Source organism: Meleagris gallopavo, chromosome 6 (assembly GCF_000146605.3).
Source record: "Meleagris gallopavo isolate NT-WF06-2002-E0010 breed Aviagen turkey brand Nicholas breeding stock chromosome 6, Turkey_5.1, whole genome shotgun sequence".
NCBI classification, from domain to species: domain Eukaryota; kingdom Metazoa; phylum Chordata; class Aves; order Galliformes; family Phasianidae; genus Meleagris; species Meleagris gallopavo.
The window spans coordinates 1,571,946-1,586,625 of NC_015016.2; the positions used below are offsets into that span (position 1 = coordinate 1,571,946).

At 49.8% G+C, this 14,680-nt stretch overlaps 1 protein-coding gene across 1 annotated transcript in view; it reads right to left on the reverse strand.

The window, feature by feature from the left end:
* Positions 1-1,656: 1,656 nt before the first annotated feature.
* HHATL (hedgehog acyltransferase like) overlaps positions 1,657-14,680 on the reverse strand; it is a 13,369-nt gene continuing 345 nt past the window's right edge. Inside the window, exons 2-12 of the mRNA XM_010712252.3 lie at positions 13,641-13,782; positions 12,818-12,885; positions 12,394-12,507; positions 12,067-12,261; positions 11,073-11,282; positions 8,047-8,218; positions 7,234-7,378; positions 6,851-6,886; positions 5,981-6,182; positions 4,562-4,703; positions 1,657-3,260 (exon numbers count right to left, since the gene is read on the reverse strand). Of these exons, the coding sequence (XP_010710554.1) occupies positions 3,139-3,260; positions 4,562-4,703; positions 5,981-6,182; positions 6,851-6,886; positions 7,234-7,378; positions 8,047-8,218; positions 11,073-11,282; positions 12,067-12,261; positions 12,394-12,507; positions 12,818-12,885; positions 13,641-13,746 (1,512 nt within the window). The 5' untranslated portion in view covers positions 13,747-13,782 and the 3' untranslated portion in view covers positions 1,657-3,138. The remainder of the gene's footprint in view (positions 3,261-4,561; positions 4,704-5,980; positions 6,183-6,850; positions 6,887-7,233; positions 7,379-8,046; positions 8,219-11,072; positions 11,283-12,066; positions 12,262-12,393; positions 12,508-12,817; positions 12,886-13,640; positions 13,783-14,680) is intronic.

Sequence of the window (14,680 nt, forward strand, 5' to 3'; positions counted from 1 at the left end):
CAGTGAGAGCAGGAAACCACTGATCCCCTTTTGTGTGTAAGTCTCATCACTTTAGAGATTGATGGATTGATGGAAAACAGAGAGATTTCCAAGCAAACAGGGCCCAAGGGCTGTTGTTTAGGCTCCCTATGGCCACAGAGAGTTGATTCACTGGACCCAAGTTGGACAGTTGCCTGAGATGAGAGGACTCCACTAAGGTCCATCTTTCCCCATTCACTTAAATCATGGCTTTATCCCAGATGTTCTTAACTGTTCCCAGTGCCTCCTACCCCTGGCAAAGATGGATGCCATCCTTGTGAAGGCCTGAGGCAGCACTCACAACTGTGAGCTGGGCAACTCTGAGTAGCTTTCAGCCAGCTGACCCTGGTTTAACAGAGCTACAATGAATGAGTGGTATTCCCAATGACCAATGGACTGCCAGTTGTCTCCAGGTGGGCAACAGTCACCCCACGAAGGATGAGAGTGAGTGGAAACGTATGTAAATCATCCTAAGGGGATGGAGTGTAGGAGGATTGCTCCCTCTCATACAGACTTGTAGAGCAAGAAAGGTGAATGCAAGAATTATAGCTGTGTCAGGTTGAAAAAGGTGCCTTGTGTAGAACTACTCATCCGGATTTGGAGTTGTAGTAAAAAATTGCTTTTCTTGCTATCAGAGCCAGGCAATAACAAGGTTGGATTAGATACTTTCCCCAGTGGCATATGTTGAAACTGAGGGTCTTCTGCACAAGGCTGAGCACTGAGGCGTGGCCATGATAGCAGTGCTTTGGTGCTCCTGACCCATAGGACCCCTTTGGGCTTCTAACAGCAGTGATAACTAAGGGGAGACCTTCAGGCAAAGGTGGGCAAACTTCTCCCACGAGCTGTTCTGTAACAGATTGCTCTACCAGTGTCTAAGATTAGCTTCTGACAGCTCCACTAGACGTAGCTGCTGAGTAAATTTAGATCCTTAGTGAATGGGTTATTTTCTCTCCCAGACTATCTAGGCTGGGAGGGCAGTGCAGAGTCATTGGCTTTGCCATGTGAGTCATCTTCCCCAACACCAGGAGATGGTGACTCTGTTTCCCTTCCTGTGCACCTTGGGGTGCCCAAAAAGACAGAGCCCTTGGACTCTGCAGCTCAGGAAGGGTTCAGCTGTCTGCAGACACCTGCATGGGGGGAGAAAAATTGGATTTTACACGAGGAGAGGGCACAACATGTCATAGCTGAGGCGTTGGATCGACACCTACCAAAGGTCCAGCAGCAAACCTCTGTTTAAAAAAAGGTGTGCCTGGCAGCTGAAGGAGCTCTATGGATGTGACTGGAAGTGCAACCAAGGCACAATACCTCACTGCACTTCCAACACTTGGGGCCAGGCTCCCAAAAAGAAAACCCACATGACTTCTACCTCCAAAGCTACACAGACAACAGTTTTACAGCAGTAGGCCCATAAAATTGTACCAGCATGGCAGTAGACTCTAAATACAAATCAAGCTACAGCCACCCATCACTGGCTTTGATCTGATAATGATGAGTGGGTCTCTCTTAAAATCAGCAGTGTCCTTAGATGTCAAAATTGCAAACAGACCCCTGGATCTCTCAGTTCCAGGGAGATCAGCATGTCGCCCAGGGTTCATTGGAATCACAGCAACACAACATTGATGAGTGGTAGGCACCATAGATGTTCAACAATTTTTTACTACATAAATAAATGACATTTATCAGGGACTTTGTAAATCACTTTGGCAGAGCTGAAAGCTGACGAGGAACCATTCCTGCTTCATCCACAGAGAAGCCAGAACACAGCAGCACCAAGCATCTCAACCCATGTTGCAAAGTGGTCCACATTCTACCCTCACCACACATTGACACCATTCAGACATAAGGCCACTGAAAGCTGCTGTAAAGTGCAAGAGAGCTGGATCTATTTCCAGTGACAGACCCACCTCCTCCCCAAGGCACCATAGGGTCATTTATTCAATGCACTTCCCATATAGTACCCCAAAGCCTACCTCTCCAAGGAGGCTATCAGGCACTTCCCCTCCACCACCCAGCCCCTAAGTGCTGCCCTTCATCTGGTGCCTTCCTCCTTTGGTTGTATGTATGTGTGTGTGCTCATGTAGCACAGGCTTAGCATCAAAGTCGGGCTGGGTGGCTGGAGATGGGCAAGACTTGACTACTGAGCCCTTGGCCATGGACAGGAATGTGAGCTTAAACCTTTGTCCATGGCATGCAAAAAAACTGAGTGGTACTTGGTTTGAGTCCCAGGGCATGTGTCACAGTGAGGTGGTTGTGATGGCCACACCAATTGCACAACCCATTGCAAAGGGCCCTTTGGGGCTGAGCTGGGTCTGGGCTGAGCTTTGTGAGCTGTGCGTGCTGTTCCTTCCGCATGCCCACCCTGCAGACGAGCAGCACGTGATGTGCTCTGATTGTGAAGCAGGCATGCCCCCTGTGTTGCCACTGTCTACACCTGAAGCTGGCACTAAATCATTTCTCAAGATGTTTAGGACTGAAGGGACCTATTTTGAGATACTAACAGACATCACTCTGCACCGCCGACAGCAGTGGGAAGAAAATTACTCTTCCCTTCTGCAGTTCCTGAACCTCTTTCCCTTTGCTATAAAAGACTGTTCTATTTATTTATTAGCCTCCTGGTAGGCATTCATTGTGCTGAGCCATTTCACAGTCCTTAATGCACAGCCCCAGATGTTGAACCATTTATGGTATATGATGACCATTTCTTGTGGCAAAAGAAAAATGTGATGCTTTGGCTGGAAGCGACCTGGAGATGGGAGACCTGGGCTGCAGATCCTGTGGGAGAGCCAGATGCTGGTGGATCGGGTGTTTTGGGGAGCAGAGGGTGAAATCTCTACGTCTGCACGGTGCCAAAGGGTCAGAAAAAGGATGGAGCCTTAAAGATGTGTCTCAGGAGCCTATCTCAGAGGTCCGCCACGTGTGGGAAGCGTGCAAAATGCCTGCTGTGCCACAGGAGATCCCTGCAGCAAAGGGGTGGCAGGTGCCTTCCAGATGACTTCTCTATAGGTGAGCTACAGCAGTCTGATTGCCAGGAGTGCTTGGAGAGCCCCTGACAGCGGCTGGCCTGGCAGAGGCAGTCAGAAGGGAGTCCAGGCTCTGGGGCAAGCCCACTGATATTTTCCTCTACTCTGCCTTGGGTTTGTCACTCTTCTCCTCTTCCATGGCCAGGATGCGTTCACGCTCTTTGATCAGCTGCACTCCACAGTATGTGATGAACCAGATGGACAAGGTGCTTACAGGGAAACCTGGAAGATGAAGGGAGACATGGTCATCTTGGTGTGCTACTTACCTAATGGAGCCAGCTTTTCTCTGGCACCTCTGCCTCTCGGGTGGGCATGGGAGGTCCCCACGTTCATGGCTAAAGTTGTTTTTCTTTGTGGATCCAAACAGCTTCACAGAGAGAGGAGAGAAATCCCCAGGGGGTGGGTTTTAGATGAAGAAGCACCTAAACCCATGAGGGCATCCTGCATCACAGTTAATGTTGTGGGAACATGCTGGAGTTTTGCTTTGAGCTCTCGCTGACCCCCAGAACTGTTTTTTTGCCTGTTGAGTTCAGACTCAGCAGTTGGCTTTGTGCCCACATAACCTGCCATCACTCATCCTTGTTCAGCACTGCAACCTTCTGGAATCTTTAGACCCTGCTGACACTGAGGGTTAACCTCAGCTTAGTTGCATCCCTATGTGGGAACATGTTTTTGTCACCTTGATAAGGAACATGAGCTGGGAGGATGCCTTCAACTTAGGAAGGGTCAGTGGGCGTTTGTAACAACAAGTTGGGTATCCACAGCAGATAGGAGGCACAGGCTTTGTGCCTGCTAAAAGAGGACCTCTGCAATGAATAATGCAACCCACAAAAGCCAGCTAACTCAGCGGGCAGGCACTTCTGGCACACAGAGCCCAGCTTGTCACATTATCCATTTCCTAAGCCAGAACTGTCCCAAAGAGGGCTGGAGGACATGGATTCCAGGTGGCTATTTATACCATGAGTTGCTTGAGAAGACTCCAAAATAGTGCAACATCTGCCAACAAGAAGATGTAGATAATTCATAAGGAGCCTAGCATAAAGATTTGTACATGTCACCTTCAGGTTGGCGCAGAAAGAACTACTAAAGAAAAGGGAAATGAAATAGGACGAGTAAATCCTTCTCTCCAGCAAAGGGACCATTTTGCACCAAGGGACTCAGCCCAACTGGGAGAGGTCCCCAGCTGCAACCTCTGTATTGCAGCAAATCACAGTGTTAGGCTGTACGGGGAAATGCACAAACAAAGGCAGCTCACACCTCAAAGAACTGGCATGAATCATAGAATCATAGAATCATTAAGGTTGAAAAGACCAATAAGATCATCTAGTCCAGCCATTAACCCAGATGGGAGCTAAGAAATCCGTATTTTTACATCTTTCACAAGAATGGACGTGATTGGGAGCAGACATGTAACATGGCATCGGCCAGGCTGCCTTGGACACAGGAGGACTTGGCAGCCCCACACCCCATATCTGCCCACCAGGACAGGGATTGCTCAGTGGGGAAGGCCACTGGCACCTTACCTGTCACGAGGAGTCTCTTGGTGACCAGCAGTGCAAACTCCAGACTGTTGAGGGCTAGGATGTTGTAGAGGACGATGGCCCAGAAATTTGCTGCCCCAAAAACAGCCCTAATCCGCCGAGATGTGGCCGCTGACATTTTGGCCTATGTAGGAGAGAAGAACAGAGTGAGGGAAAATGGGGCTGCAAGGAGATGTTGTTAGTCTGACAGCAGCCCAAATCCATCAGGATGGTACACATGGTTTCACGCTAATTGTGATGGCTGAGCATTCCTCTCTTCATCTGTTGCTATTCCTCAAGGCAGATGAATGCTGCTGTTTGCTGGGATTATTATTAGCCCTACATCCCAGTCACTCCCAGCTCCCCAGGAGCAGAGAAGTGGTTTACAGCAATCTTCTAAGAGCATGATGCATCCCCAGACCACTTAGTGCTGAGAGTTGCAGTGCTGCAGGGAAAGAGATTTGGCTGCCTGAGGGTGTCTTAATCTGATTGGAAGTAAAAACAGCAGAGCAAACTGGAGCATTGCTCTCCCATGTTTTTGTTTGAAAGGAGTCTTTACTGACTCCATGTAGGACCTCAGGCTTTGGGCTGGGCAAAACAAATAAAAAACAAAATTGTTCCCAGAACGGAGTTTTTTCCAACTATGTCTCTGAGGCATCTTGGTCCCAAACAAAGATGGGGCACTAAGCTTTGGAGTGGTTGGAAAACAATTCATTCTAAATATTTGCTTTTATCAGAAATCAGATCAAAAGCCCTCAGAATGCCAAAGCGTTTCGCAGAACAAGAAAAGCAAATGATTTCTGTATGGAAATGTATAAGCAATTCCCTACAGACAGACCTCTGGAATCCATTTGTGTATTTCAGCGCCTCGCTGGAGCTGCAGTCCTGGTGCTCCTGGACTTCTTTTCTCTTTGAAAGTTCCATCCTCTGCCTAAATCTCCTATGAAGCACCGTAGGGGTGGGTGGGGATTTGCACCACGAGTGACACCATGCAAGAAATTAAAGAGCACCAGGACTGTCCTCTTGCATAGTTGTGCTGGTATCACAGCATCAAAGAATAGCTTATGTTGGAAGGGATCTTAAAGACCATTGAGCTCCCACCCTCTGCCATGGTGCCCTCCACCAGATCATGCTGCTCAAAGCCACATCCAACCTGGGCTTGAGCACATCCAGAGATGGGGCATCCACAGCTCTCTGGGCAGTACCTGAACATAATGCTGATAGTCTGTAGGAAAGTACTGTAGGAAGCCTGGACATGGAGCTGCATGACATCATTGGAGATGTTGCTCTTCAGTCTCAGTTGAATGGATCTCATTTGTCTAAAGAAATGTGAGCTCCCTGAAGTCATAAGTGTTTCCAGGAGCAGAGTTTGTCCCCAGGCCTGCCGTTCTCCCCCCACCTCCTCATAGAACATCTGCTCACCTCCAGTTTGGAGAGGGGCTCCCACTGGAAGAATTTCTGCACCCAGAGCTCAAAGTTGAGGCCAAAGCAATTGAAGACAGACCAGATGTAAACAATCTCACAGGGTCCCAACCACAGAGTGGTGACAGCAAACGTGGCAATGGTGGCCATCAGCTCCTTTATGACGTTGTCGTGGTTCTCTCCAATGTGGTCGTACACATACCTAATGGTCAATGAAAGTGATTAGTGCTCCCCATAGTCAAGGAAAACCTCTTCTCCCCAACATTTGCCCAAGACATGCTTCTCACAAACATGTCAATCTGGAGTGCACCAGTGAGAAAGGGAGAATATTTTGGCTGACATGTTCTAGCAACAAACTGATTGTTCCTGCAGTCCAGCTAACTTGTGGTTCATGTTCCTTATAAAACTAGAGCTTCTTCGGGAAAAAATACCATGCTTTCTCTCTCCTGCAGGTAAAAGGTTGATAAGACATAGGGATCTGTAGAGCTGCAGAGTGTCCCAGATTTTCTGGGACATGGCATTTAAGCACAATGGAGATTGGGCCACCCTTCTTATCCAGGAGATGCAAGACCCGGGTTCAATTCCCTTTTCTTCCTAACAGAAGATGAACTTGATTCTCCCTCCTTTGAGGGAACAGTAAACTGATTGGACTGAGAGGTTTTTCTGGGAGAGAAGAACTGGGTGAGCAGTTGTACTTTGTTTTGATTAGCTCAATGGTCTTTGGGATAAACAGACAAAATCTGATTGCATGAGATTCACCTGGACGTGAGGGCTTTTCATCTTTGGGATGAACAGTATTTAATACATCAGTATTGCATGATGAAAGAGAAGACCCCAAAATAGACAAGAGATAGTTGAGTAGACACTTACTTGCACAGCCAGTCGTTGATCCCTCTGTCAAAATGCCTACAATACAGATGGCAAAGAGCACATTAGAACACATGGGCTAATTAACACCTTTCCAACCATAGGAGGTGCCTGGTCCTCCTACAAGGTTTACTTTGAACCTCATTCACAGTAGTTCTCCATGCTCCTTCCTAGAATAAGTTCTGCTACTGTGTGATCCCACTAACTTCCCTCCCCGCCCAAGAATATTTATTTGGGCTATGGCCAAATCTAGTCTATAATTTCAGTACAGTCAACATATTGGCCAGCTGCTCAGAAGCACAGCTCAGACCTCCTCATTTCCATGCATATTTTTTTTTAGGGTCAAACATGCTGCCTTCCATCAGCAACATACATGGGATACTCACGTTTCTGCAAAGACGTAGAGCATGGTGATGCATTTTGGGGGCTGGGGTGGGTCCAAGTGGTCCAATCTGGCAATGGTGTTGATGACCCCAAACATGACAGCAGCTTTGACCCAGTCGTACACCAAATTGGAATAGGCCAAGCCGGCTGGAGCAAAAACAGCAGTCAAAAAGATGAAGAGGAGGGGCTTTATTCTGAGGGTCACAATGTCACCTGAGCTCCCAGTCACACCTCACCTCCCATTGTGGATTGGGAGATCTGGCTGATATGGTCAACCTGCACAGCTCCATCTGGAGTAACATATATGCTTGATCAGGCCTTCCTGGTCTCTTAGGACACCCTAAATCAATGCTGGAGCCATCATAACTGCATTAGGATTTCCTCCTGGCCTCCAGGTGCCTCTCCATATGACATGGGGCTGTTCTAGGCTAGTGTGGGTGCCACATATCCCATGGCATCTCAAATTCTGCCACTGGACATTCACTTGGGAGACTGAAGTCTTCTACCCCGCTGCCAGCTGAATGCCAATGTGCTACCACTACTCATCCTGGGAGTTTGGCTTCTGGAAGACCCTGGTCCAGACCTGCTCATAGAATAGCCAACTTTAAATGGAGATCAGGTTTCCTCAGACCTTGTCTCCCTTTTAGTCCATACAATGGGAATGACAGAGAGCTCAGTGGGAAGAAAGATTCTACTCAAGTATGTCCAACATAGGCACTGCTGAGGCTTCCCAATGGAGTAGGATGGAGGTCTGAATCACTCACCACTGCCTTGAAGCTAAGCACAAAGGTGAGCATGTCCTCATGACCACTCACCCAAAGCCCAGTCTGAGAGGCGGTTCACGAACTTCAGGTCGGAGGGGAGGGTGAGGATGTAGAAGAAGTGGAAGAAGATGTCCACAGCGATGATGGCCCCCACATGGAGAAGGGCATGGACCCGAATGTTCTTCATCTCATCATCTTTGCGACGCAGATCTCGAGTGCTCACCTGCCAGGATGGCAAAGCAGGAAGGGCTGAGCTGGGGGTCAAGGTGGGAAGCAAGACTGGAGAAACATTCAGGGTCCAAACAGGGACTCAACTTAGGAATTAAGAGATTCCTTTAGGAATCACACCATGACATACACTGTCCAAATCCCCATTGCTTAAAGAAGATCCAAGAGACATATCCACAAGAAGAGGAAATGTCCTCGATGGGGTGAACACCATAACAACCAATGAGACGGAGTTTAGGATCTCTCCTTGGGGACATTCTCAAGAAATTAATTTAGCTTAAGGCTGACCTTTGCATAGGTCACTAAGTGTGAGTGTTAGATGGCCTTTTTGCAGTGGAAATCTTCTAGCACTAAGGCATAAGCCTTTACTCAACATTCTTACACAGTGGCTGCAGGTTTGCTGTTCACAATGAGCTGTTGAGGCAGAGCTCAGTACAGGATAGAGTGAGGCTTTATTTCAGGCACCTGAGACAGTTTCATTGCTTTTTATATCGCTTTGTCATCGGCTGCTCTACTTCCCCATGCTCCCAAAGAGTCTCCTTTTTGATGTCCCCTTACATGTGCTACAGCAATTTCTTTGAGTAGTTGTTTCCAAAACCTGCCCAATCAGTTCTTCATGGGCCTATTTAATGTATCAGGTTCTTCCTCTGATAGTTTGAGATACCATTTCCTTGTCTTCTGTGCCTACACTTCTATTCATAACCGATCCGATTAAACCTAAACATTTTCACAACTTCCTTGTTCTGGGCTCATAGCCATCCCATCTACAGGATGCCACAGCTTGTAAGAACAGGCATCCAGCAGAGCTGGTCCCAGCCAGGAGCCTTGCCCAGGACAGGTGGGCATTTGGGCTGGGCTCATCTGGGAGGAGAAGGAGGATGGTTGATGGGCTCTGGAGCTTCTGCTGTAGGTATCTGTTGAAGGGAGAGGGACAGATGCACAAGGGGCATTTGGGAGCTCTCAGTGGGGCTTTCCTCTCTGCAGCACCCTTTGCAGACACGGCCTCTGGGAGCTGCCATTTCTCTGGATGTTGTAACACAGAAATCATCAGAGTGAGCAGCTGGGATTACACTGGGCAGACTGATGGCCTCGCTTCCCTGCATCGCTGGAAGAATTGCTGCTGTATTTAAAATCCTCTTATGTTTATGACTTTCCCTTTATTCCCTGTGGGAGGTGGGAGTTCTCTCAAAGCAATCTGCATGCTGCCGCACCAGCCCCGCCGTCAGAACCAGATGATTCCTGAGAATTAAAGCCTCTGCCAGATTTTCTCCTGTCTGTTGTATGCCAAGTGCTTTAAGGACACAAAGAGGCCGCAGAGATGGAGAAGAAAGCAGGAGAGGACATGGGGACTGGGTCTCTGTCCCCAACAATTCCAGCCCCACAGAAATGAGTCTGTTTCCCTCCTCTCAGTAAGAGAGACAGCCTGAGAAGGACTGGCCAAGCCGTGGTTGAATATTAGGAAAAATTTCTTCTCTGAAAGAGTAGCGATGCAGTGGCACAGCAGCCCAGGGAGGTGGTGGGGTCAACACTGCTGAAGGTATTGAAGAACCGTGGAGATGAGGCACTGAGGGATGTGATCAGTGGGCTGGGGTTGGACTTCGGGATCTCAGAGGTCTTTTCCAACCTGAATGATTTAGGTTGGATCCACACTACCCATGGGGGATGCAGGGTGAAAGGGCTCCTCCAGAACACAGCACCATTAGGAGCCAAGGAGGCAGATCCATTCCCTAACGAGGCCATACACCCCATCTGGGGAAAGGTCTCAATCTATCTGCCTTTATAATTACTAGTGGGCAATTAGGAACTAGCTCTATAACTAGCTGCAGGGCAAGCAGTGCAGGGTGGCACCTAGCCAGGAGGTGGCAGTGGTGTCCAGGCCAAGGCAGGTCCCCTGTCTGTGGGGTGGGAAAGGGGCTGGACTCTCTCACTGTGCCTTTGGGACAGGGTTTTATGCAGCAGAGGAGGGGATTGCTCATTAAGTAGCTATAAACATCCCTATCTGGGATTATGTGGAAGGAGCAGGAAACAAAGACCCACTCACATCACCTGTTTGGTGATGGGAGCTCGTGTCTTGCAGGCACCTCAAGTCCAGTGTCCTGATTTATTTACACCTGACAGCATCATTAGGAGAAAACAGAAACAAGCCTGAGCTGTGTTCTCTTCTGAATTCATTAAGGAATGTCTGAAATGTTCTTGCATCCAGATGTCAGAGCCCTCAAATTATTAAAAGTATTCATTCTCTAAACGGAAGCAGCAGTGTGGATAGTAATCATTAGCTGGGCTTCCTGGCACATCACCAAGCCATACCAGCTTCCTTGGGTGACCAAGGCTGATCACTGGGGTTGAAGGATCCCAGGACTGGAAAAGCAGTTCCTTGATCTTTGAATGTGAAAGAACCCAGATGCAGCAGCCCAGGGGTCTGCCGTTTGGATTCTGCCCTTCACAAAGCCCCCTTGGTTGTGTGCAGTATATGAGATGTCCAAGTTTGGTCATCTGGATCAGAGGAAGCATCAGGACAGAGGTTGCCAAAAACACAGCAGCACAAGTGCTCAACAAGCAAGGGAACGAGATGAGCCCTCCTGTCCTGAATCCCAACGTGGCACGTTCACCATGACAATGTCCTCCTTCCTGTGTTGGTGAGGACAAATGGCCAAAAACCCAAAAGAGAAGGTGAAAACCCATCAGTTTTCGCCCCTCACCAAAAAACACAGCCCCGTGGTGCAGCCTGGTCTGTGTCCATGGGCTACGTGACCTCTACAAGTGCTTACGCCTTCGCTGTGGCCAACAGTGGGGATTTTTAGACCTCCAGTTCATACAGATCAACTCAAGGAAGCCATAGGGAGACTCACCTGGGTGTGAAACTGGTCAAACGTCATGACAGGCCCGAAGAAGAAGAAGGGAAGGTAGAAATTGTACTTGAGGAGGTCGAAGATGGAGAAAATGCCCTCCTTCCTCTCGGAGCTCTCGAGCGCGAAGCTCATGCAGCGCATGATGGTGAAGCCACTTCCTCCATAGAAAAGGACATCTTGAAGATCAAAAGCTCCTGTTACAAACCCGCTCTGGGTGAGAAATGGACAGTTACCACCAGGCACGTGGCATCACTTCGGTTCTCCCTCATCTTGCAGAAGACATCCACGCTTGGGGCAGTTGGCAAAACCCCTAATTACGCTCTGGCAATTATCTCTGCAGCTAATGAGCATTATTGTTGGAAAGATCAAGCCAGGGCTCCATTTTCATTCTGGTTCCTACATCCCAGAGGAGTGGGAGGTCCTCTTAGACAACACAGCCCACAGCCACTTGGTAAAGATGTGGTTGTGATCTGGGATAGGAATGTCACTTTGTCCCGGGGTAGAGTGACAAAGCCTCCTCCTCCCCAGAGGGAGGAGGGAAGCAGTGGAAGCCCAGTGGAGAGGCAGGAGCACATTTCAGGAAGTGATGATGAGCAGGGGTTGGCAGTACTGCCCTTCAGAGGGACTGGATGGCTTTATAAGGTTCTCCCTGGGCTTCTCCCCACCCACCAGTGAGAGAAAGTCTTTAACTGTACAGGTAGGCACCCATCCCAGTGCTGCATGGCAGGTGGGGAAACTGAGGCATGAGGGAAGAAAATTCCTTGCTTGGTGTCATCTGACAAACTGCTGCCTAAGCAGCAAGGAAAAAAACACCAGTATGTGACATAGCCCCCAGGGGACTGTTCCTGAGCTCAGTGTCACAATGCTCCCTTGCTCTCAAACCCTAAGGAGCTGCCACAAGGCCAGAAAAAGGACTCGGGGTCTGGGGAAACCCAAGGAAGTAAACCCAAGGAGAGGGATGGGAGACAGAGGGGAGGCTCAGGATGGCACCTACCTGCCAGGAGCTGAAGGGCTCCAGCTTGATGGATGCGAGGCAGCAGAGCCCAGCCACATAGCAGAGCCACTTCTGCTTGGCCAGTGCCACAGAGTAGAGGATGAGGCAGTGGGAAAGGATGATCATCAGGTAGGTGAGCCCCATGCTGCCCAGCACAGCCAGCATCCCATACAGCATGTATACCACGGCCCGGTGCTGTGAGGGGAAACCATCAGTAGGGTGGCAGCCCTCAGCCTTCCCTCCTCCCCACCATCCTGCAGCATCCCATCCATGCTCGCCCAATGGATGCCAGGTAAACCCACTGCTTTTAACCCAGCCCTGACTTACCTGTGGCACTGTCATGGAGCACACCTTGGCAAAGAGGATGTGTCCTGAGAGGGTGAAGATGATGACGTTCCTGAAGGAGGTGAACCACATCACCCACTCGAAGTCGGCTACATCCTGTGGGAGCAGCATTGGCTGCTTAATGGTCCCCAGCCTCTATGTCCCCACCCCAATGCCCATTTCAAGAGGAAAGCACATGTATTTCAGAGTCCTTTCTTCCCAGTTTCCACCCAGGGCTGCCGAGAACTTTAGCTTTGTCATAAAACCCGGGGAGAGACATGTCCTAGTGCACACAAATCAGAGCATCCTCCGTGCTGCAGGGCTACCATTTCCCTGACAACATCCACTGCTTTCTTAAGGGAGAAAATACACAAGGACTTTTCAAAAGTGTCCATAGCAGAACAAGAGCTCTGCTTCCTCCTCTTACCATTTTCCTGCCAAAGTAGTGCCAGCCTGGCTTGATGCCATCCCGAAAGGCTTTTCTGTTCATGCTGTCTGCAAAAGAACAAGAGTTATTATAGAATGGCCTGGGTTGAAAAGGCCTCAATGATCATCCACTTTCAACCCCCTTGCTGCAGGCACGGTCACCAACCACTAGACCAGGCTGCAAAGTTCTGGGGAGAAGGGTTCAGGTTAGATAACAGGAACAATTTATTCCTGTAAGAGTGGTGCTGCAGTGGCACAGGCTGCCCAGGTATGTGATGGGGTCACTGTACCTGGAGAGCTGTGAGGATGTGGCACTGAGGGACATAGTGGGCATGGTGGGGTGGGGTGGAATTGGGGATCTCAGTGGTCTTTCCAACCATAGTGATTCTGTGATAAAGGCAAAGAGGGAGCTACGTTTTGGCAAGGCAAGGAACCTTTTCACCATGAGGATGAGTCATAGGGACCCAAGCACTCTCAGCCCCATCCAGAAAGTTCCCATTTCTAATGGAAAACTGGGAGTCAGGAATGTCAACCATTCCTGCATGAGTCCCCACTTGGGGGGGTGCATTTTTCAGGTGTTTCTTTCTACTTCCAAGCAAAGGAACCATTGGGAAGTGATGCTGTGTGGGCAGGCTGATGGCATGCTCAGGGCAATGGCTGGAGAGCCATGGGAATGGGGCCATGTGGGCAACCACGCTGAAAGCAGTGAGTATTAGTTCCCTTCAGATCCACTCTAAAGGACTCCCAAGTTATTATCCACCAAAAAAATTAAAGCTATGATGTTGATAAGGATGGAGAGGAGGGACACAATGGGGGACATTTACCTCTGGATGCCTCAAAGATACCGCTGCCGCTGTACAGCACGGCACAGGTCACAACGAGAGCATAGAAGCCCAGCTCGTGGCTGGGCAGCATCGTCTTAACCCCCATAGCTGTGGGTTACTGCTGGGTGTCAGGGATCCAGACCTGGGAAAGGGGAGGGAATAAAACCCGAGGTAAGAGCTCAACCAGCCCACTGATGCCTTAAGTTACTGCTGGTCCTCAGTCACCCCACATGGTGGGCTTGGTGTAGGCTGGTAGAAGAGGAGAAAACAGCATCAGCTGAATTCCGGGGGAGCCCCAAACCCACCCAGGATACAGGATGTGGGCTCATACCCATCCCAAGATCTGGATGGGGTTCTTCCTGCATCACCCCTCACTTCTTGGTGGGATGCAGGTCAAGCCCAAAGGCACTGGAGGGGATGCAGAGGAATTCCCCCATTCCCCTTCCCCACCCACTGCCTGCTTACTGCAGGTGTTTTGCTTTGCCCTGAGCTCTCAGCATGCGCCCGTGTGCTAGGGGGTGTTCCCAAAGCCCTGGGCTAATTACTCCTGCCAACACTAATTAACCCCGGCACTGCAACACCTTCCCATCCCAACCTCCCATCGCCTCCGCGGGTGGTCAGCTGCCCAAATCCCTTTGGGGTTGGGGGGAAAGGAGGAGGAGCAGCAGCATGGCTGGGGTCGGGGGGGTCCTGCCCTGTCAGCTCGGTGCCACCTCACCCCGTGGTGGCAGTGCCCTACTGCCCTGCCAGCATCCCCCGATCAGCAGAGCTCTGCGTTCGGACGGCAATTAAAAGCGGACCCACATCTGCAGCGCAGAGCTGCGGGGTGGATTTGGGGTCAGCGGGCATTGCGGAGCCGGGGGAGGGGGCACGCTGCCATCGCTCTGCAGTCCCTGTGCGGCGCGGAGGGCACCGGGGGATGCGGCTTTAAAGAGCTTTTATCCCTTTTCCATGTTTCTCAAGGCCTTTATTTGCTTGGTTATTTATTTGCATTAAAGCAGGGGGGGGGACGGGAACAAGATTAGTTTTTGCTGCCAAGC